We start from the raw sequence: 20804 nt of genomic DNA, 5'->3' as shown, positions 1-20804 counted from the left end.
CCCAAAACAGGGAGGAGGAGGAGAAGGTGCTACCAGCCCCGGAGCAAGCTACGGGCAAGGCGAGAGCCTTCCTTGCTGGTTGAGATGCTGTAGCCGTTCACCCACCGTCTCTTCAGTCTAATATTAAAATTGTTATCTGAGTCACCTCTAGACAAAAGACACTGACACCTTGTTGTTTCTTAGATACTTTTATTTCTCTAACACTAGCAAAAAAACCCAGAAAACAAATGTCTCCCTTCCCACCCTCCCCAGTGCATAAATAGATTTCCTCCCAATGCAAATCCTTTCTCGGTTACAAGTCACTGGTATATGAAGTGTTATGAAAAATAATAACCAAAATAAAATTAAGAATTAAGTTTTTTTTTTTTAAAAAAAAAAAAACCAACAAAATAATGACCACCAGGTTCCACAATATGGCAGCCGTGGGGTCCCTGTGCACCAGGCTGTACTCACGCCTTGGGGAAGGCTCAGACTCGGCCACCACAGCACAGCTGAGCCGGAGTTCACCGGCAGCTCCGGGCACACCAGGGGCAGGAGCACTGGGATGCTCCTCATCCTCTCTGGTCCCCAGAAATGGGAGGAATTGCTGCCTATGGGTCTGCGTGCCCCCTCGGCTCCCCGCCAGGCAACACAGCCTCTGCATGGGCCACAGCCGTGCACCGCGGTCCCCGGCACGTCCCCGGCGGTGTCCCCACAGCCGGTGTAAGTGGGGTCTGCCCCGGTTACATGAGCTGGGGAGCCCGCCCTGGCTGCCACGCCGCTGCACTCAGGAAAATAAATGTATCATCTCTTAAAACTTACAGTCTCTTTATATTTTATTTTAAATAAATTTGCTTTTAATAAAAGCAGAAAAAATATATATATTTTAAATAGGTTTTTTTCTTTTCTTTTTTTCTGATAAATTGGCAAAGAATCTGCTTTTGTAACTCATTGGCAGGGCTGGTGCCAACAACCCTGCAGAGAGAGAGCTTAGCACAAAACAGTACCTCCCACAAAAGAAGAGAAAAACAAATATAGATATATATTATAAATGTATAATTTCCATAAAACATATATTAAGGCATGTAATAGCAAAATAAAGGGCCAGCTTTATGAGCTAAGAGGGCTGCAGGAGGCTCGGGAGCGGAGCGGGACTCCTGGGATCCTACCAGTATTGCTAAGATGGGGTGCGCGGGGGGCGATGGGGACGCAGAGGGGGGAGTGCGGGGCAGGGGTCCTGGTGGGTGTCAGGATCAGGCCAGTAGGGAAATAGCTGCAGGATGGACGGCACCTAGCTCCTCGCCCCATCTGCCTTGCCTGTCCCAGCCCCGTCGGGGCAGCCCTGCCAACCGCACAACCTCGTGTGGGATTCCGCTTTTCCAGGCAGAACCAGCTTTTTTTTTCTCCCTCCAGAAAGCTAAAGAAAAGGGTAAACTTGCTACAGGAAAACCAAACAAACCGAAGGGTCTGGAGTGCAATGGCAAGGTCTCGGGGCGAGATGCGGTGCCAGATTTTCAGAGGGGCTGAGACAAGAGGCGACGGTGGGATGGGGGACAGCCGGGGTGCTGCTCCCCGTGCTGAGGACGAGCCCCGGTGCCGCCGCCTGGCCTCGAGCCCCTTCCCCTTCTCGTCACCGTCCCCATCCACCGCAGAGGGATCCCGGCCAAGCCCGCAGCTTCGCAGTCCCACCTCAAACCCCAGCTCCCCGCACCGCTCCTCTGCTCCCGTCCAATGTCTCCATCCTCGCCCAGACCTCCTGCTCCGTGCCAGCGGTGCACCGGTGTCCCAGGCAGCCCTTGTACCACCCTGACCCCCCAGCACAGCGCTCCTCTGGGCACCCCTGTGTCATCCCCCCCCCCCAGTCCCACCTCCATCCATCCTGTCCCCAACAAAACTCCTTCTTCCTCCTGCTGAGCCACCAGCGCCAGCAGCGATGAGACAGGCCAGGCTCTGCCAGAGACTACCCCCAGCCAGACGGATGCTAAAAGCAGCTTCAGGGCACAGGGAGGGGGAAGAGGTACCCGAGGAGCAGAGATGGAGCATCCAGGTCCAGTGTAAGGTGGAAGCACCATCCAAGGTGGGTACTGGCCGGTCTCCACCCAGAAGAGCCCCTTCGCGGACCTTTGGGAGACCAACGCATCAGCATGGGGAACCCAGGGAGTCCTACGCTCCCCCAGGGTTGTCCCGGTAGGGAGACGGCTGCTGTGCCGGCGGCCGCTGCTGTAGATGCCCCTGCCTGGCCGTCCACACAAGCCTGATGCCCAGGACACCACGGATCTGTCCCCGTGCCAGCTGGCAGCCTGGGGGGCTCCTTGGGGGACCACTCTCCAGCGGACAACCTCCCAGCACCCACACGTCTCCTCCGGGACGGGGCAGAGCAGCTGGTGGTGTCGGCGACGCATCTCCCTGCTCGGCCGTGCCGGGTGGTCTCGCCGTCGGTGGGAGGGAAGGGGGTCCAGGAGAACCAAAAACGATGGCGAGAGGTTCAGTGTCGTGTCAGGGCGCTAAAACGTGGCCCCGTGGAACTTGATGTTGCCGGCAGCAGCCAGGGCTTGAGCTGGAGGGAGAGGAGAGCGGGGCTGAGCTACGCGTGGGGTGGCTGGCGATGGGGCAGCCCCTGCGCCCACCCCACAGACCCCTCTCCTGCCTTGCTCGGAGGAAAACCTAGCGCAGATTTGGCTCCGTGCCCCCGGCTCCCTGGGGGGGACTTTCCAACCGAGCAGGGGGATGCTGCATCCCCCCCTGGTCTGCAGCCACCAATACAGACGTGCCAGGGCAGGCGTCCTCCAGAGCCTGGCCCCGAGATTACCCCCACCTTTTGCTCCCTGCTGAGCCCCCCCTGCCCATACTGTGGTCCCTGGCTGACCCAGCCCCGGGGGGGGGGCGGCTTCGCCTTGGAGGACGCTTGCGCTTGGTCCATGGGAGCAGACGGGGCTGACGTGGCTCAGGAGATGTTAGCTGGAGCAAGCAGCGATGGACGGACGCCAGGCACGGAAGAGGCACCCCCCCGCCCGGCCCCCCGGGATGGAGAGAGGATGGGATGAAGTACGAGAGAAGAGGTGCTTACTTCATGGCTCAGACACGCATAAAATGGCTGTTGTCGGCGACCCGGGATGTTTCAGACGAGAGGGGGTTGGTCGGTGGAGTCGGGGAGGCTGGGGAGGTGGGAGGGCTTGGGGTAGCGCATTGAGCTGGAAACAAGAAATGGGAGAAGGGAGTGAAGAACACAAGCTGCCGGCAGCGGCGAGGGGAAGGAGGCGACCCAGCGAGTGGTTAGCGGAGGGGAGGAAACGGAGAGGAAGGAAGGGGGGAAGCAAGCGCGGTCACGACAAACAGCCACAGCGGTGCCTGGCTGCGATGCGCACACGTGAGCTCCCCGCAGGGCTCCTCATGGACAAGGCACGGCGTGCCACCACGCTCGCTCGGGCACGGCGTGCCACCGCCGCGCGCCGCACGGCCCGGAGCTCCCATCCTGCAGCCTCGCGAACGTTTCCGAGAAGGCGCTGAAACCTGTGCCTGGCCGAAGCGGCTCTTCCATCGATGACGCTCAGGGGGAAAGGCAGCCCCGGGCACCGCAGGCAGGACCCTGGCAGCTGCGGGCATCACCAGGCTGGTTCTCCCACTGCACAGGGATGCCCTACCCCAGGACCGATGCAGCCCGCTCTTCTACCCATATTGGCCCCTTGTTCTCGCTGCCTGTCCAGCCCATAAGCCAGTACTGCACCCAACCTGCCCGCTCGGTGCGTAATGCTACCTGCGGTCTGCTCTCCCGCGGGGCTGGCAGGCTCCGACCCTCCGTGTCCCCCTCCCCGTGCCTTACCCGAGAGCATGCGGCCCCGGCGGGAGGCCTCGGCAGCCAGCGCACACGAGATCTCTATCCTCTTCTCCTGCTCCTGAAGCTGGGTCTCAGGGTCCTGGGGGTTGTCCACCTCCCCCTCGCCCAGGGGGATGACATTCTGCAGGCTGCGCAGAGCACCCGGCATCAGCACCCGTGCCCAGCCTCAACGGGACAGACCCTGCAGGGATGGCCGGGGAAGGGGTGCAGGGGGGTGGTGGGCTGCACCCCGGGATGGCCGGCGTGGGCACGGGCACAGCAGCCTCACCTGGATTTGGCAATGAGGGTCTTGATCCTTTCCACCTTCTTCTGCTTCTCCTTCATCTCCTCGGGGCTGAGTGGCGTGTCGGGCTCCAGTTCGATATACCGCTCAGGGATGAGGACTTTGTCCGGTGTGGAGAGCTGGGCACAGTGGCAAGGGCTGAGCTGAGCATCAGCGCCGGGGACCCATCCAGCACCCACCTGCCCCACTCACCCCCAGCTCCCAGCACCCGCCTGGGCAAGGGCAGCCCCTGACTGGGCACAGCCAGTGTCTCCAGGATCCTGACTGATGCGGGAGGATGGATTGACCCCCCCACCCCGGTGCAGGGTGCGGAGATAAGGATGCCCCATGCCCAGGCTGCCAGCTCCCCCAGGACAGCCCGTCCTCACCTCCTTGTTGATGTCCACGTCGTAGTGCTGCGGCTCCAGCTCCATCTTGCGCAGCCGGGCAATCTCCTCCTGGGGCGTCTCATAGACCTTGCCGGGGTCATCGGAGCGCAGCGCTGCCTCCAGGTCGGAGATGTCCACCTCATGGATGCTGCGGTGCCGGCGCACCTGCGAGGGACCCCAGCTCTGCTGAGCCCCCCCGGGATGGCACACTGTCCCCTTCCACAGCCCCCAGTGTCCCTTCTGCTCCATCAGGGACTTCAGGCACTCTGCAAAGCAAAGGCCGGTTTGCCCCAGCCCCGCGGCCGGTGCAGGGACTCACCACCTTGTAGGAGGTAGGTGCCTTCGTGCCGGGGGTGTCAGGCTGCTGGCTGCTGGGGAGCTGCAGGCTGCGCCGCTTCTCCTTCATCGAGCCACTCTGGTGGCGCTTCATGCGGTCGATCTGCTCCTCCACACTCATCTTCACCTTCGTCTCGGTGGCGAACACGGCACTCTTTGGTCTCTCCTGGGGAGAGCCCAGCCTCAGGGTCACGCACCCCTGCCTGCAGCAGGATCCAGCCCTGCCTGCCCGTAGCTGCATCCCCCTGCAACGGGCTGTTGTGCTCAGCCTGTTCCCGGGGTGCGGGGAAGGCACCGAAATAGCCCAAGGGGTCCTGAGGAGCTGGATGCCAAGATGTGGAGCCATGCAGCAATGGGCTCCCCTACACGCTGCCCCAGCCCTGCAGGCTGCAATACAGCCCCCCCACTTTGCTAGCCCAGCCCCACCACCCCAGCCCCAAAATACGAGCCCTACCCGGGAGCTGAGCCCGTTGGCCATGCCGCCGGCGCTCCTCCTTGGCACGCCGACCGTGGGCACCACCTCCTCCTCCGCCGGAGACTTGGTCCTGGGGGGGACGATGCCCACTGCGGAGCAAACCGAAACACCAGGCTGAACCCCCCCTGGGGAACAAGGGCAGGGTCCCAGCAAGGTGCTGGGTGCCCCTGGCTGGCACAGGGTGCCCGCTGGAGTGGGACCCACCAGCCCCAGTGCCGTACCCTTGTTGAGAGCTGCTTGCTTTTCTGCCTGTGGCTCCTGCCGGCTCTGCAGGAGCCCCTCGGCTGGGGGCCCGGGGGCGGCCGGTCGCTGCACCTCTTTTTTGCTCTGCTCGAAGCTCGTCTTGGGCTGTGGGGGAAAGCAGGTCCCCGGTGAGACCCCGTCCTGCCTGGGGGTCATGCTCTGCCTGGGGACAGACCCGCTGCTCTCTGCAGCCCGTGGGGTGACATACAGCCTCTGGACACACTGCCGGGAGCGGACAGACACACAGACACTAGCCAGGTGGTAGCAGCGCGCCCCAAACATGCGGGGAGAGGGGCTGGCAGGGCTCCACAGCTCTTGCGCCAGCCCATCGGGGTTGGGCACTGATTGCTGTCCCCATAGCACAGGCTCCTGCGTGGGAAAAGCTTCCTGCAGGGGTGACGATGCTGTCACCGCTCCGAGGTGGCACCCAGGAGCCCCAGGACAGGACAGACACCCTGGCTCTGGGCTGAGCTCCAGCAAGATCCCGCGCCCGCGGGAAGGGACGGGGTCCCACAGGGGCAGAAGTCAGGGCAGACACTGTGCAGCAGCAGAGAGCGAGCAAAGGGCCATTTTTTGGGTCCTGCCCTTCCTGCACCCACTGGGCACAGCCTGCCCAGGGCCGGGGCACCACGGCAATGGTGGTGGTACAATGGAGGGGTACGGCAATAAGTTGAGGAGCCCAACGTGCCCCCCCCCTCAACTGCCCTGTGCTATTCATGGGGATTGTGCATCCCAACACCTCTTACACCCCGTGGATCAGGACTGTGCTACCCTGCAGCCCCACGGCTGCTGGAGATGCCACTTGCACTCACGTTGGGGTCCGTAACCCTTCCCGACCCAGCACGGCCGCTGCTTTGCTGGGCCAGGCCCCACGTGCACGCATCCTGACCCCCCAGGCTGCGAGGACGCTTGTGTCTCCTGGTGTCCAAACCTGGCCCCTTCCCCCAGCGGGAGCACGGCCAAGGCATTACCAGGAATTCCCAGATCTGGGTTTTCCCTGGGTGGGCAGGAGTTGGAGGGGGGGGTCACCCCCATCGGCAGAGCTTGCCAGTACTGCACAGAGGGGAGCGGTGCCATGGAAGGACAGCGAGAGAGGCGAGGGCAGAGCAAAGCAGAGGGGCTGACACTGGGGGCTGCAGCAGCTTCGGGGGCTGCAGCAATTTCGGGGTCTGCCGAGGAGGAGCCAGTCCCTGTCCTGAGCGAGCACAGTGGGTGCTATGCGTGGGCGCAGGGGACCTGGAGGGGACAGGAGGGCCACGGTGAGGCTGCTGTGGGGACGTTGCCCGTTGCTGCCCTCGGAGAGGGCAGGTAGCAGCCACGTGCTGCTGTCCCCTAGCCAAGTGCCACCTCCAGGCAGAGGGTGGGCAGCCCCATCGCCTGCCTCGTCCCAGCCCCTGCCAGCTTGATGTCTCGGGGAGGAAGAGGACGGGGCCGCTGCTGCAGGGCTGCTCTGGAGAGGTTTCGGTACCTGTCCCCTCTTCGCCTCGCCGCCTTGCTGCCAGGAAGGGGAGGTGGGGTACGGCCAGAGGCGGCTCTCACCGGGGAGCGGAGGAACGGTCGGAGGAGACTCCAGGGGTACGTAGGACTTGGGGAGGGGAGGTCGAGGCGGGCCTGGTTCCTGGGGTGGAGAGGAGCGTGAGGCGTGAGAGCAGAGACACTGAGAGCCAGGAAGGAAGACAGAGTTAGAAAAAGATCGAGACAACACACAGCGGAAGAGTCGAGCCAAGGAAGGGAGGAAGGAGAGCAGCCGGCCGCCGCTCCCCGGGGTTCCGTGGTCTCCGTGTCCCCACGCGGAGGGGGACAGTGCTTCCCACCTCTCGCGCTGCCCTCGCTGCTGCACGTCCCCAGGGCAGCGAGGCCAGGCAGGACTCGGGGGCTGCCCAAGCGAGGGGCTCCTGAGCTTGGGGCTGGCAGCCCCCAGGAGACATTGGCATCACCTCTGCACAGCCAGGTGGGGTTGGGGAGCCCCCGGACTTCACCCTAAACTTCATGGGGATGAAGGCGAGACCAGCACTGCTGGACCACGAGCAAGGGCAGCGAGAGGGGACTGTGGTGGCAGCAGGAGCTGGTCCTGAAGCCAAAGGCTGGAGCTGAGCAATTCTCAGCCTTCAGGGCTGCTTGATACAGAAGCCCAAAGGCTGCAAAGCTCAGCCACAGCCCCTGCAAGGACCACGGACCCAGATGCCACCGGGGGATACCACAGCCCACGCACGTGGCCAAAATGGTGCCCCCAGGCAGAGCCACAGGGAAATGCAGCCGTGCTCTGCGCCTGGTGCCCACCCGTCCCCCGAGAGCAAGGGCTCGGGTCAGCCTGCAAGCCAGGCTGGTGACCCGATGGTGGCAAAGGGCTCCCTAAGGACACCTGGGCTCACTCACCTCGCCGGGTCCTGGCTTGGTGGGTGAACCCTGGGAACCGGAGACGAGGGAGAAGGGGCTGAGGGGGCTGGTGAGGCTGGCCGAGCTCAGGGGGCTGGCGGGGCTGTTGGAGCTGTACGTCCCCGACGGGCCAATGGCCACTGTGGAGAAAGGCAGAAATAAAAGCAGAAATAAGTGCGTGCACCGGGGCCTCCATCTCCCTGCGCGGGTGCTGCCGTCTGCGTCGTGGCACTGGGGATGCCCCAAGCCACGGCACACCGGGGTTTGTGCTGTGCAAGGGCAGGGACGGACCCTGCTCACCTCTGTGCTTGGCAGTGTCCGTGCCACGGGACGGGTTGTTCTTCCTCAGCCCCTCCATCACGTCCTGGATCCGCCAGATCTCCTTCTGGATCTGGCGGTTGAGCATTTCGTTCTGGAGGGGAGAAAAGGCAGCGGTCAGAGTGGCTCCCACCACTGTCAGCCCTGCTGCACCCCGGCCCCGAGCCGAGCCGTGGGAGCTGTGGGCATTGAGCCGAGGCAGACACAGCCCGGGGGGGTCTGAGCCATCACACCCGTGACTCGTCTCCTGCCAGGAGCCATCATTCCGCTCCCCCGGGCACCCGCCGCGGGCTGGGGGGAGCTGACGGAGCCCCAGCAGCACGGGGAGCGCTGGGCTGCAGCTCTCGATGGCATCCAGGTGCCCACCGTTCCCCAGTCCCTCTGCCCTTGCATGGAGGGCTGAGCGTGGAGCAGCCACTTGCAAACTGGCTCCTTGGGGGGAGCAGAGGGCTGAAGGAACCAGGGGGTTTCTACCTCCATGGGATTAGTGGGGGGACCCCGGGGATGGCGGGGGGACCCTGGGGCCGGTGGGGTTCCACTCACCTGGATGTCCAGGTTCAGCTGCTCCCAGAGGTCGTCGTGCAGGGCGGACACCTCGCTCTCCAGGGTCTCGTACTCGGCGGTGCTATTTGCCAAGGCCTGGGAAGGGGAAAGGTGGGTGGGTTAGGGGGTCTTTGGCAGGTTTCTCCCCCGGCTGGCAGCAGCCCTGGCCAGCACAGCGTGGGAGCACCCGGGAAAGCACGAGGATGCTGCGCCCAACACAACCCCCCCGAGCTGGGGAAGGGGTGGCAGCAGGGGGGGTACAAGCTCTGCTGTGCCCCAGCCAGGCTGTGCCCATGGGAATTCCTGGTGCCGACGGCACGCCGGGCACAGCAGTGCCGGGAAGACAGAGGCAGAAGCAGGAGCTAAGACAGCTCCGGGCACGTGTGCCAGCTCAGCACCATGAGGGTTAATTTGCTTTGTCCCCACTGAAGGACTTTGGCTTTTCTGGATCCCCAGCCAGCCGGAGGGATTTCCCTTCTTGGTTTTTTTTTAACAGGAAGGGAGAAAAGAGCTCTCGGCGGGTGGGGGAGACAGTCCCACAGCCAGGGACCGAAGCGGAGGGGGAGCCCGTTACCGTGCTGGCCTGTGACAGCTCCACGCGGATATTGATGAGCTGGTTTTGGAGTGATTCCTTCTTGTGCAGCAGCTTCTCCGGGTAGGCAGGCTGGCTCCCGAACATCTCCAGCTCCTGGTGCGTCCCCATCAGCGCGCTCTCCAGGCTCTCCTGGGGGGCACGGGAGGGAAATCCAGCCGTGAGAGCCTGGCTGGTGCAGGAGGTACAGTCCCACTCCTTAACAGGCCATTAACACGCGGGCAGTCCTGGGACTGTGGCATGGCCAGGGCATCTCCCCCAGCTCAGAAACGCCCCTGCTGAGCCGTCCCCGAGAGAGCAGGACATGTCACGTCCTCACCATGAAGGTGCTGCCTGGGCATGGCCATCGCCGTGCAGCCACGTTCATCTGCTGGAGCTTCCCACCACGTACCTTCTCCGCTCGGAGCTGCTGCACCAGCCTCTCCTGCTCCCGCAGCACCTTGTTCTGCTCACAGAGCTTCCCCAGCAGCTTCTGTCCCCGGGAGGGAAAGAAAAAGGGAGGACGGGATGAGAGCCCAGCGATGGGGTGTGTGGGGTGCACCTGTGCAAACAACTCCTTGCTCAGCTGGGAGAGACGGGGATGCAGCCGGGACACCCATGGGGTTGGTTTGAAGGGACAACGCGTGGTCCTGGGGAGGGTTTCCAGCCCGCTGCTCTCATTGCAGGGCCTTCAGCCCCGGCCAGGGTGACATGGGCCAAATCTGGACATGGGGCAAGACCAAGCAGCTAAGCTCAGCGGAGGATTTAGTCCCCGAGCAGCACACACCACACCTGGGACAGCACCAGGTCCCACCCCGGCTGCGCGGGAGCCCTCAGCACAGGTCTCCCTACGGGGACAGCAGACCTGCTGCGGGGGACAGGGACGAAAGCACAGGGCAGAGAGGGGACGTGCAGGACAGACGTTCGCTCTTACATCGGTGTCTTGCTCGCTTATCTTGTAGGCGTGCAGCGTCTCCCTGTAGGCCTCCGGGAAGGGTGTCACCTGCAAGCAGAGCGCGGGGTGAGCCCGGCTCCGGGAGCCCCTGGGGAAGGTGAGGCAGCTCCCAGCCCCTCTCCCCCATCCCCGTGAGCAGGGAAACAGAGGCGAGAGATGAATCTCTGGAGGCGGCGAGCGCTCCCCGCAGCCGGCACGGCCGGGCAGATGCCGGCATCGGTCGGGAGGCAGCGGGTGCCGCAGGCAGCGCGGGATGTCGGTGCTGGAGCTCTCGCCCTGGCTCTGCCCGGTGGCTCGGATGAAGGCGCAACCTCCCTCCCTGCTCCCAGCCCCGGTGCCCATCGGCTGGGTCAGCCACGGGAATTAGCTGGAGACAACCCCTCCGCGGGACGCCAAGAGCTGAGTTAAAGAGATGCCTCGTGAATCATTAACCGCCTGGTGTATAACTGCCACCATTTCATAGGCAGGGAAACAAAGGCAGAAAGATTAAGCTGTAATCCCACTTAGCAGAGTGGAAGCACCTATAAATCAGCAGCTGTATCAGGGGCTGTTTACCATCCAGCTTCTCTGTGAGTCATTTTCCTTTCCTGGAAATCTAAATTACTAATGGGACCTCAACAATTCAATGCCTCCAAGATCTTGAGATGAAAGGCATAAGATAGGAAGAAGGGGATCATTATTGCTAGAAAGCAAGACGCTACTTTAGAACCATTTAAAACTATAGGACAATGCAAATAGACCTGAACCTGGGAAATGCCCAGCGCAGCCGCAGGCAGAGAGCCTGGCCGATGGGGATGCTGCTGCCTCCGGGCAGGGAGCCCAGCCAGCGAGAGCATCTCAGCAGCTCCAGCTTCACCCTCCAGCATGACCCTGCTCCCCACACACAGCAGATGGAAACAGGCACCTTCCCCTCGTCAGAAAACCCCAGCGATCGCCCGGCTGCTGCACGCTCGCACAGCCAGGAGATGCCCTGGGCAGCACGGCGGGGGCCCACGACCCCTCTGCCCGGGGCTCGCAGCACGATGGGCTGTGGGTTGCAGTGACCCGGAGACACGTTCCCAGGCGATGGGACCTGCCGGCACTTGGAGGTGCAGCCCAACATCAGCAGGGACATCCCCACGCTTTTGCAGCCCTCTCAGGGCTGGGGAGGAGAATGAGGCAGAGCCTCCGGGGGTAAAAGGCTGTTTCCTCTCCTTGTCACAGGAGTTGTTGCTTTGGTTTAAGAGCCTCGGGCTGGAATCCTGTCTTTAAGTCATCTCACACCTTCTCCTTGCCTCATCAACACAGGACGCAAACAGAGGGTGAGCAAAGCACCCGAGTCCAGCCCAAACAAGGCTGAGAGTTCAGGACTGCCGCCTCCCCACCTTGCGCTCTCGGCACAAGGAATTACTGAGTTTTAATGGCTCATGGATGGATTAGCAAAGCCTGTGATGGACTAGCAGGTCCCCGAGAGCGTGATGTGCCGGAGCCGCATGGATGCTGGAGTCTGCATGAGTGGAAATGGCAGGAGGTGACCTCAGGGATGGAGCGCGGGACGGCTGGCGTGGCTGCCATGCACGAGCCATGCACGGCCCCGCGGCCGGAGGCTTACTTGCATGTAGAGCTGAGCCCTAGGGGAGGAGGTCTCCACCATCCTGTTCACCATACTGATCAGGGTTTCGCTCTCGCTCATCTGCGGCAGACAGGGAAGGAAAATTCAGAGGTCAGCAGAGATGTGCTCGTGCGCTGCGGTGCTCGGGTGCCGTTGGAGCAGCGAGGCGGCTCAGTCCAGGAGCCCTCAGGGCATCGGGCTGCAAGAAGCCACCTCCAAGAGATGTCCCAGCGGCTCAAGCCATGTGGGGACGGCTGCCCCGGGCTGTTGCTGCTCCGTTTTGTGCGCTCAAGAGCATCCTGGGCCGGTTGCATGCCCTGAAAACTTTGTTGAGGGGAAAACACAGATAAAAAACTGAGCCAGCTCCGAGCTGGGCAGCAGCAAACCGCACACACAGACACAAGCTTGCACAGAGACGCCCACGGCTGCAGCGCACAGCGCGGTCCCAGCAGACAGACAGACGGGCCCTGCTCCTTGCGCTGACAAACGGCTCGGTGCCCTGCCCTCGTGGCAGAGCCGGGGCTGGGGTGACCCCGATCAAGGCGCAGACAAGCTCTGGGCATAGGAGAAGGTGACAGCAGCGTGTCCCCTCTCCAGTCCAGCAGCCTCGAGCAGCGGAGCCGGCTGGGAACGGGGTGCTCCTGCGGAGATGCCACGTTATGGCCACGCTGCCAGGCAGGGCAAGGACGCGACGGTGTTCAACATGCCTGTACCTCCCCGGAGCCGCAGCCCGTGCCGAGCCTTCCAGGGAAGTGGGACGGACCCCAACTCCGGGGGGGACCATTCATACCCCTGCAAAACCCCAGAGGGTTTTGCTGCTCTGGGTGCACTGCTGCCAGGGCGTGCAGCCAGCGGTGGCCTCAGGGTCCCTCGGTACCGCACGGTGGGGTCACTCAAATCGGCAGCACCAGAGCTTCCCCGCTGCCTTTGCCTGCGGAATCACTGCAGGAACCCGCAGCCCAGAGCGAACGACGCAGGGGAAGCCCCCTCGCACCCCACGGCCAGGACCCTTGAGGTCCAAGGGGTGACAGCGGTTTAAGCACAAACTAGGGACCAAACCCTGACTGGGGGCAGGTCAGCGAGGTGGGGTGCAGCCGAGGGAGCCGTCCCTGCGACTGGACAAGCAAGGAGCGAGAAAATAAAGCAGCAAGCTGTTTGAAAAGAGCTACTTGACAGCGTCAGTCCGAATTAGTCTCTCCAGAGGTCAGCAGGAGAGGAGGAGGAGATGCAAAGCCCTTTTAGGGAGTGTTTTAAAGAGCCTCGGATAGCAAGCATTGCTGCCGATGGCTGCGAAATAATCCAGAGAGCTTTTATTGCAGCGAGTGCTCCTGCCTGTCCTTGGCTCTGCTCCAAGGCAGACACAGATCTTGGCGATTACTGCACCGATGGAGATTTGCAGACTAATGAGATTGTCTCTGGAGCAGCTCCCTTAGTGCAAGCCTGGCTTTTGCAGGCAAGCGCCAGGGCTGCAGCACTGGCCGACAGCTCCTGTCCCCGGCTTCGACTTCAGCCGGTGCCTGCGATTCCTACCCCACCAGTCCCAGGGGTCTCTCCCAGCCGGATTCCCCCTGCCCTGCTCCTGGGATGAAGTCAGTTCACAGCTTTCCTCCAAACACCCCCTGGCATGCAAAAAACCTGAGAGCTGCTGCTTTGGTATCAGTCCTGGTGGGCACCTCAGGCCCACCCTGCACCAAACAGGGCCAGAGCGTCACCGAAACCACCTCATACCCGTCCGGCTCCCCACGGCTCACCCGGCCACCCCCTGTGTGGGGGGCACCAGCCCTGGGACCCCCGCAGCAGCCCAGATGCCGGAGGCACCGCTGGGTGTGAGGACGCTCCATCCAGCACGGCCACGCTGGCACCGTGCACCGGTGACCCGCTTGCCAGCACGGTGCAGACCAACCTGGGGAGGGTTTCAGAGCCGGCTGCCCCCCCTGCACTCCAGGGGCAGCTCCCCGAGGCCCCAGGCATGTGGGGAGCTGCCCCGGCTCCCCCCAAAACCCCCCCCACCGGCTCCAGCACACCACACAGAACGCACTGTCAGGGGGATTTTTCTGCCAAGCAATGAGCAACCCTACAGACGGGAAGGATGGAAGAAGCAAACCAACGACAACTCGTGCTGCTTTAATGCCAAGAAGGGTGAAGATGGATGTTAGGGGAAGAGATGCTGTGCTGGGAGGGAAGGGAACGCCGCTGGGGACAGGGCACATGGGGACGTAAGCAGCGTGAGGCTTGCAGCCAGCTCTGCCTACCTGCTGGTCCAAATACTCTAGGTTTCTTTGCAACTGAAGGTCTAAAAGTTCATCCTACCAGGAGCCAGCAGGCATGCGGCAAGAAACGAACATACAAAACATATAAAAGAAGAAGCAAAGCGGTTAGGTGAAGGCTACGGAAATGCAAAGACCTCTCGGCCGGGGAAGCGAAGGCATCTCCTTGGCACAGAGCCGGGAGAGCTGCCGTGGATGTGCCCTGCGGGAGACCCGCTCTCCTCCCGGCTCTCCCTCCCGGCTAACGGTGCCTCGGAAGAGGCACGGCCCTTCCCCTGCTTCTCCGGCTAGCGAGGATGGATGGCAGCATGGGTGGCTTATGGTAACTCGTGCTTCTCCCTCCTCCAACGGCCGGTCCTGCCACGCGGTTTGGGGACCGTGCTCTGCGGGGGGGACCTCCTGGTCTCACCCCACCGGCTCCAACCCCTCAGTGCTCTGAGGGGAAACACGACGCAGGAAAAAGCAGCAGCTGTAGCCAGAAGTGAGGAAGCGAGAGGGGGAGAGGTGCAGGGTGCGCGCCAGCCTCAGCCAGGGACCACCCTGGGGGTGACAAGCCTGGGCCGGCATCGCAGGGCGTACGGGGGTCCCAGGGTGTCCCACTGTCCCTGCAACCTGGGGGCTGCAGGGCAGGAACCGGGGGGCCTCTCCACAAGGGTTTCCTTTCGGCACAGCTGGGAGCCACCAGAGACACCAGTTAAAAGGACCTGCAGTCCTGACCTGCCCCAGAGCAGCCCAGCTCAGACCCACAAAGCTGCCCCTGGAGCGGAACCGTTCTTCCTCGGCTGTCCGAGCAAGGAGCCCCCGAGCTGGCCCACCTCCCCCGGGGGCTCTGTGCACCCCGGTCCGCCGGGGCTCACCCCCCCGGTGCCAGCAGCGTACATACGTACCATTTTGTCATGCACGGTGGGGGATGCCGGGTAGTGGTACGGATACATTCCCGCAGGCATGGGCCGTCTATCACCCAGATAGTCGTACTGAGAAGAGAGGAGACCCCCCCACCCCAAAACCAGAGACACGTGAGAGGTGTGCGAGAGGCCAGAAAGCACAGGCGAGGGCAGACCCCGGCCCCGCAGCAGGGTCAGGCCCCGCTTTGGGGTACACAGCAGCAAGACAAGGACACCGGTGCTCCCTGTTCAGGAGCACATCACTCGTGGTGGTGGCCCTGGACACCCCATCCCCATCCCATCTCCTCCTGTCCCATCTCTCTGGGCTCGCAGCAGAACAACCGCAACCTGGGCAGCTTTTAGGGGGGACCTAAAGCCACCAGCTGCTGCAAGCCATGGACTTGGTGGCATTTTGAGGCCAGGCTGCGCACGCAGGAAGGGACGAGCTGTGCTGCAGCACCCCTGCCCTGACGTCCCCGGCGAGGGTCTCCCTCCAACCCCGTCCACCCCGAGCGCCGACGGGCGTTTACCTTTGGAGAACTGATGGACCGCCTCATCATGAAGGTGGTAGGGTCGGCGTAAATCTCTTCTCCCCGGGGCGGCAGCCGCTCGAAGCGGGCGCTGGGCGAGCGGACCGGGGAGTATACCCGTGCCCGGCTGTAGGAGCCCTGGCTGGGCGAGCGGGGCACGGAGCGGGAGCGGGGCTGCAGCGACATCCGTCGCAGAGAGCCCGAGGCTGCGTCCACCTCGTCCAAGTAGGTCGGCTGCCTCCCGGGACCAGGCAGCCAGAGCGGGACATCTTGCCGGCCAAAACCGGGGTGCTCCTTCCAGTCGCGGAGCTGGTAGGTGCCCCCGTTGCGGAAAGAGTGCCGCTTGTCCTCCAGCGCCCAGGGTGGGCTCACCCGCTCGTAGGCGGGCATGGAGCAGATGCTGTCGGGGCGCACCCCCGGTGGGTAGTACTGGTAATCCTCGGGGTACTGCGGCGAGTAGGGGGAATAGTAGTCGGGCACCCGGCGAGACACGGGGTAAAACCTGGTGGGGCTGGAGGGGGGGGAAGAGAGCCGTGAGAGCCAGGCTGGTGGCCAAGGGGGTGCCTGGCCCCTCGGTCCACATTCAGGGGTCCCGGTGGGCAAGGACAGCCTTAGAGCAGGCAGCTCCGACACCAGCGTCTGGAAAGCTGGCTGGCTGGCATCCCACCTCCCAGGGATCCTGTGGTGGCCTCCCCTCCAAAACCCACCCTGCTCGGCTTTTCGGGGTGTCCCCCACACAGCTCAGAGCTGGCACGTGGGAACAGCCCAGAGAGGGGATTTTCTGACCCCAGGAGGGGAGAAAGTAGACGGGAAAAGGAAAAACATTCCCAGAGCATCACCTGAAGGGCAGCACCTGGAGAAAAGGAGCAGGACCCCCCTCTGTCCCCAGCCAGCCCCCCACAGCCCTCACCTCCGCAGCTCCTCGGGGGGCACGGCCCCCCGGCGCGAGTTCACCCACTGCTGCAGCTGCGTCATCGAGCTCTTGCGCTGGGCGATCTTCTCGGGGTTGGTGCGGGGGGCGAAGCCCCGGCGGTGGGCCACGCTCTCCCCATCGGGTGGGGGGTACGCGGTGCTGCCGGGGCGGCTGGGCGATGAGTACGGCCAGCCGTTGGGCTGCGGCGGCCGCTCCACGCTCGCCGGTACCCGGGGTGCCTCGGGGTAAGGACTGCTGGGCTCCGAGGGCATCTCCTGCCCGGCGATGCCATTGGCTTTGGCCAAGGGCTCCTTCTTGCTCTCCATCCTCTCCGATTTCCTTTCGATCTTCTCTGAGCCACGGCCGTCACCTTCCCCCCGGGTCTTGGCATCGGGGTCAGCTCTGGGGTGCTCGCGGTGAGTGGCGTTGCAGTGATGTTGGTGGTGTTTGCTGGGGGGGATGTTTTCGGAGTCTGGCTTCTCATGCCTGGGGGGTGCCGAGACAGGAGAGAGGGTTACCTTCCCTTTGCAATGCCCCTGGGGTGGCCGATAACGTCCTGTCCCTCCCTCAGCCTTGGGGGGGCCAATTCTCCCCCAGCTCTGTTCTGCAGAGGGACCCTCATGCTCCCAGAAGGTCCCCGGCCACGATTCACGGCTCCTCCACCCCATCTCCAAGAGACCAGGGGAGAGGGATGGCATGGGGAGACGGCGGGCGCTGACCTCTGGGTTGGGGGGATCTGCACCCGGGCGGCTTCGCCCATGGCTTGGATCCAGGACTCCTGCTCCTCCGTGTTCTCGGCGCTGAAGAAGTAGGTCCGAATGCCAGCGTGCTCGGCCTGGGGAGACAGGGACTGCTTGTTACTCGCCGGCATCTCCTCCACCCAGCACACCGTCACCTGCAGGGAGGCAGAGAAGTGGGGAGAGAGACAGACAGGAGGGTGAGAGCTCCATTTCCACCCCGACACGAGGTCCTGCCGCCGCAGGAGAAGCCAGGCACGGTCATTCCCCCCCTGCCCGAGCCTCCCAGCCACGTGCATCCTCGGTGGCACCAAGGGGGAGGAAGGCTCTGCAGGCAGAACCAGCGCCAGCCCTCATCCCCTTACAGGGGATCCCCCGGGGCCACGAGTCCCCCGTGGTCACCCCCGGGGATGCTCAGGACCAGCCCTCCCCAGGGCCCCACAGCAGAGGAGCAGCACCCTGGAGCAGAGGTTGCAGCACCCCAGCATCCAACTAGTCCCCACGGGGTGCACGGGGCCGGCGAAGGGTCCACATCCCAGCAAGAGCGGCAGAGCTGGATGGAGCGTTATCATTCATGCAGGGTTAGGGGGAAGGTGGCTTCTTGGCCCAGACAACATTTTTTGGGGGAAAGAGGTTTGCTTTTGGTCCAAGATGTCGGTGCCCACTCTCCACCTGGAAGATGCCAGAAGGCACGTCTGGCTATTTAGGGCCTTTTCGAAGCTTCCACCTTCCCCCTCTGTGGAAAGGGACGGGAGGCAGTGAGGAGGAAGAAAAGGGAGAAAGCAGGAGGTTTTCCCCCTGAAAGACTTTCAGGGCTCAATCTCTTAAAAAATTTTAAAAAAAAAAAAAAAAATTGGGGGTCCAATTAAAACCCTCCCTTGGGTTTCCATCTTCCCCTTCCCCAGAGCATGCAGCCACCGTGCCCAGGCGCGGTCACCTCCTGCAACCCCCATGCACTCCTGCCTCTAAAAGCTCTACAGCCAGAGCAAAACACCAAACCAAACTGATCCATCCCCTGGATTAGTGCGAGCGGGGTGAGCGGAGCATGCCGGCAAGCCTGCGGGTCCCTCACCCTCCTGCATGCATCAGAAACACAAGAAGGTACTACCTAGGTGGTGGCTGGGTGCTGGCGTGGTGGACGGGCACGAAGAGACCTCCTGTCCGGGGATCCTCGCCCGCGGAGAGAGGAGGAAACACAGACAAGGGGTCAAGCCACAGCACGGCAGGAGCGCGGGCGCTGCGGCACAGACCTCTCCTGGCCATCGGGACCCTCTCTACCCTTCTCTGAACAAAACCATCCCCCAAAACCCTCGCGGTGCAGATGGAAAGGCAGGCGCGCGCCTGCAGAGCTCGGTTCGTGGGCAGCAGCTTTGCAAGGCTCTTTCCCCACCAGTGTCACAAACCGAGAGAGACATTTTGACACCTCCAGGTCACTTCTTTGCTCTCACCTGCCGAAGCCGCAGGCAGAGACACCTCGCCGGCTGCCAGCATCGGCAAGGGCACACGGCAGAGCCCACGCGCGGCTCCTGGCTGCCGCTCGCCAACGCTCGCCCCTAAACCACGCTCAGCCGCAGCTTAAAGGCAGGCTTAAGGGTGGCAGCTACAAAAATCCATCCCTTAGATTGGAAAAACTCCTCCACAGCTCCCTGCGGGGACCCCAGGCACCAGCTCCCGCCACGCTCACGGGCGGGAAGGCGCACGCTGGGTTTTTGCACAAGTGTACCCAAGCGTAAGCCAGCCCGTGCATCGATCCACCAACAAGCGAGTGCTAACATGACCCGCGACCGTGGGCAGCACGGGCAGTCGTGAGGGTGAGGGCGCACGGTGACGTTGAAGGGGCACGGTGATGCCGACGAGTGCCGTGCGGTGCCAGGGAAGCTCAGACCCAGCTCTGAGGAGCGAGGGAGAGCCAAGATCTGCCGCCGGGTGCGGGAGAGCCCCAGCTGCAGCAGCCGCCCTCCGCCTCTCCCTGCTCTCCTCTCCAACACCCACGGCAAGCGCAGGCTGACGAGCAGCGACTCATTACGTGCTACCCCCTTGTAATTACATTTGCCTTTCCTTCGCACGCCACTCAAAGGAAGCTAAAAAAAAAATAATATAAAATTGGAGCTGGGGACACCTCTCTACGTCTGGCTCCGGGAGTGCTGCCGAGAAGCGCCACAGCAGCCGGTGGGGACAGGCTGGTCGGGAGCAGCGATGCGAAGGGGAAAGCGGGGCAGGGAGAGAGCCGAGGGCACTGCCGGCGAGGGCAGCGTTTCTGCTTGCCCTGCACCCAGCACCTCCCCGGGTTGGGGGGCACTGCTCAGGAACAGCTCAGGCCTGGGGAGGGGGTGATGACCTTGGAGAAGCTGCTTTGCCCCACGTGTGCCTCAGTTTCCCCAGCAGCAGGCACGTCCGCACAGGGCACAGGGTTTCCCCGGGGGGGGGGGTTACTGCCGTCACCCCTCTCCCCAGCTTGCTCCGCGTCCCATCACCGAGAAAGCAGGAAGAGGGAGCAGCGGGGACCCTGCGAGCATCACCGCCGCCCCAGTGCTCCGTCTTTTCCAAGCCCCGGCACAACCACGCACTGACCTTGAACGTGTGCTTCCTGCTGATGTTGTCGGAGGGCTGCACGGCCGCCACGCGGAAGCTGAGGAGGGGGATGCTGCCCAGGATGCTCTCCTCCTTCTCGTCTGGTGGGCAAAGGCAGCGGTTACGCGTACGGAGGGGCTTGGAGCCCCGGTTCCCCCCCGGCAGAGACCCACGAGCTGCTGCGGGGACACGAGCCCATCGCTCCCTTCCCGTGGGTGAGCAGGCGGGCAGGCCACCTGTGGGAAACCGCTGCCTGCCTGTTGCTCCCCCGGCAGCTCTTCGTGGCTCCGCTGGGCTCGCACAACAGCCTGCTCAATTATTCATGCCCGCCCTCAGCTGCCGCTGCCAGGGCTGAGCCCAGCGAGCTGCCAGGGAGGCTGGGGAAGGCGCCTGCATTAACCCCTCGGGTCCCTGGTGGGCCAAACACCCGCACAAAGGGGTGCTGTGCACGGCCACCGCTCCCCAGCGGGCTGCCACCTCCGGAACCCCCTTTGCCCACCCTGGCAAAATCTGCTCCGAGCCTGCTAACAGCCTGGGTTTGCATGGAGGCACCCAGCTGGTGGCCACTGGGTCCTACTGGCGGGGGGGGGCATGAGGTGCGGGGGGCACCCGGAGCGGGCACGCGTTGCCGTACCTTTGTAGTAGAAGAGGCAGCGATCCACCAGCACGAACCAGCGCTTGTTCCACTGCTTCACCCCCGAGCTGGCCTGCGAGAGAGGGGCAGTGAGAGCAGCACCCACCCGGGGATGGGGATGCTGCCGCAGAGCGGGTGGGAAGGGGATGGCACGGCTCCGGGGGGGACACCCGGCACGGGGGGGGGGGGGCTCAGGTACCTGCTTGTAGAGCCAGCCGCTTTTGGTCACGGCGGCATTGGGGTTCCTCTTCATGGAATTGGAGCGCTTCCCGAAGGCAATGCCCTTACGGGAGGAGCGCGAAGCCTGCAGAGGGGGAGAGGAGCCGCTCAGTCCCCGGGGGGGCCCCCGACACCCCGTCTCCGCTGCCGCCTGCCGTGCCGAACGGCTCCGGGCA

At 63.4% G+C, this 20804-nt stretch overlaps 1 protein-coding gene across 1 annotated transcript in view; it reads right to left on the bottom strand.

The window, feature by feature from the left end:
* Positions 1 to 258: 258 nt before the first annotated feature.
* Positions 259 to 20804, bottom strand: part of PLEKHA6 (pleckstrin homology domain containing A6) — a 31395-nt gene continuing 10849 nt past the window's right edge. The window contains exons 4-26 of the mRNA XM_075055269.1: positions 20609 to 20713; positions 20410 to 20482; positions 19776 to 19876; positions 17187 to 17362; positions 16465 to 16953; positions 15555 to 16065; positions 15028 to 15114; positions 11874 to 11954; positions 10262 to 10330; positions 9740 to 9820; positions 9331 to 9480; positions 8757 to 8852; positions 8196 to 8307; positions 7896 to 8035; positions 6988 to 7137; positions 5498 to 5624; positions 5256 to 5365; positions 4785 to 4967; positions 4466 to 4630; positions 4083 to 4216; positions 3800 to 3942; positions 3047 to 3170; positions 259 to 2536 (exon numbers count right to left, since the gene is read on the bottom strand). Coding sequence (XP_074911370.1) covers positions 3055 to 3170; positions 3800 to 3942; positions 4083 to 4216; positions 4466 to 4630; positions 4785 to 4967; positions 5256 to 5365; positions 5498 to 5624; positions 6988 to 7137; positions 7896 to 8035; positions 8196 to 8307; positions 8757 to 8852; positions 9331 to 9480; positions 9740 to 9820; positions 10262 to 10330; positions 11874 to 11954; positions 15028 to 15114; positions 15555 to 16065; positions 16465 to 16953; positions 17187 to 17362; positions 19776 to 19876; positions 20410 to 20482; positions 20609 to 20713 — 3399 coding nt within the window. The 3' untranslated portion in view covers positions 259 to 2536; positions 3047 to 3054. The remainder of the gene's footprint in view (positions 2537 to 3046; positions 3171 to 3799; positions 3943 to 4082; positions 4217 to 4465; positions 4631 to 4784; positions 4968 to 5255; positions 5366 to 5497; positions 5625 to 6987; positions 7138 to 7895; positions 8036 to 8195; positions 8308 to 8756; positions 8853 to 9330; positions 9481 to 9739; positions 9821 to 10261; positions 10331 to 11873; positions 11955 to 15027; positions 15115 to 15554; positions 16066 to 16464; positions 16954 to 17186; positions 17363 to 19775; positions 19877 to 20409; positions 20483 to 20608; positions 20714 to 20804) is intronic.

Source organism: Buteo buteo, chromosome 23 (assembly GCF_964188355.1).
Source record: "Buteo buteo chromosome 23, bButBut1.hap1.1, whole genome shotgun sequence".
Taxonomy (NCBI): Eukaryota; Metazoa; Chordata; class Aves; order Accipitriformes; family Accipitridae; genus Buteo; species Buteo buteo.
Note: the sequence above shows the minus strand (reverse complement) of the source record. Positions and strands in the feature narration are given on the sequence as shown.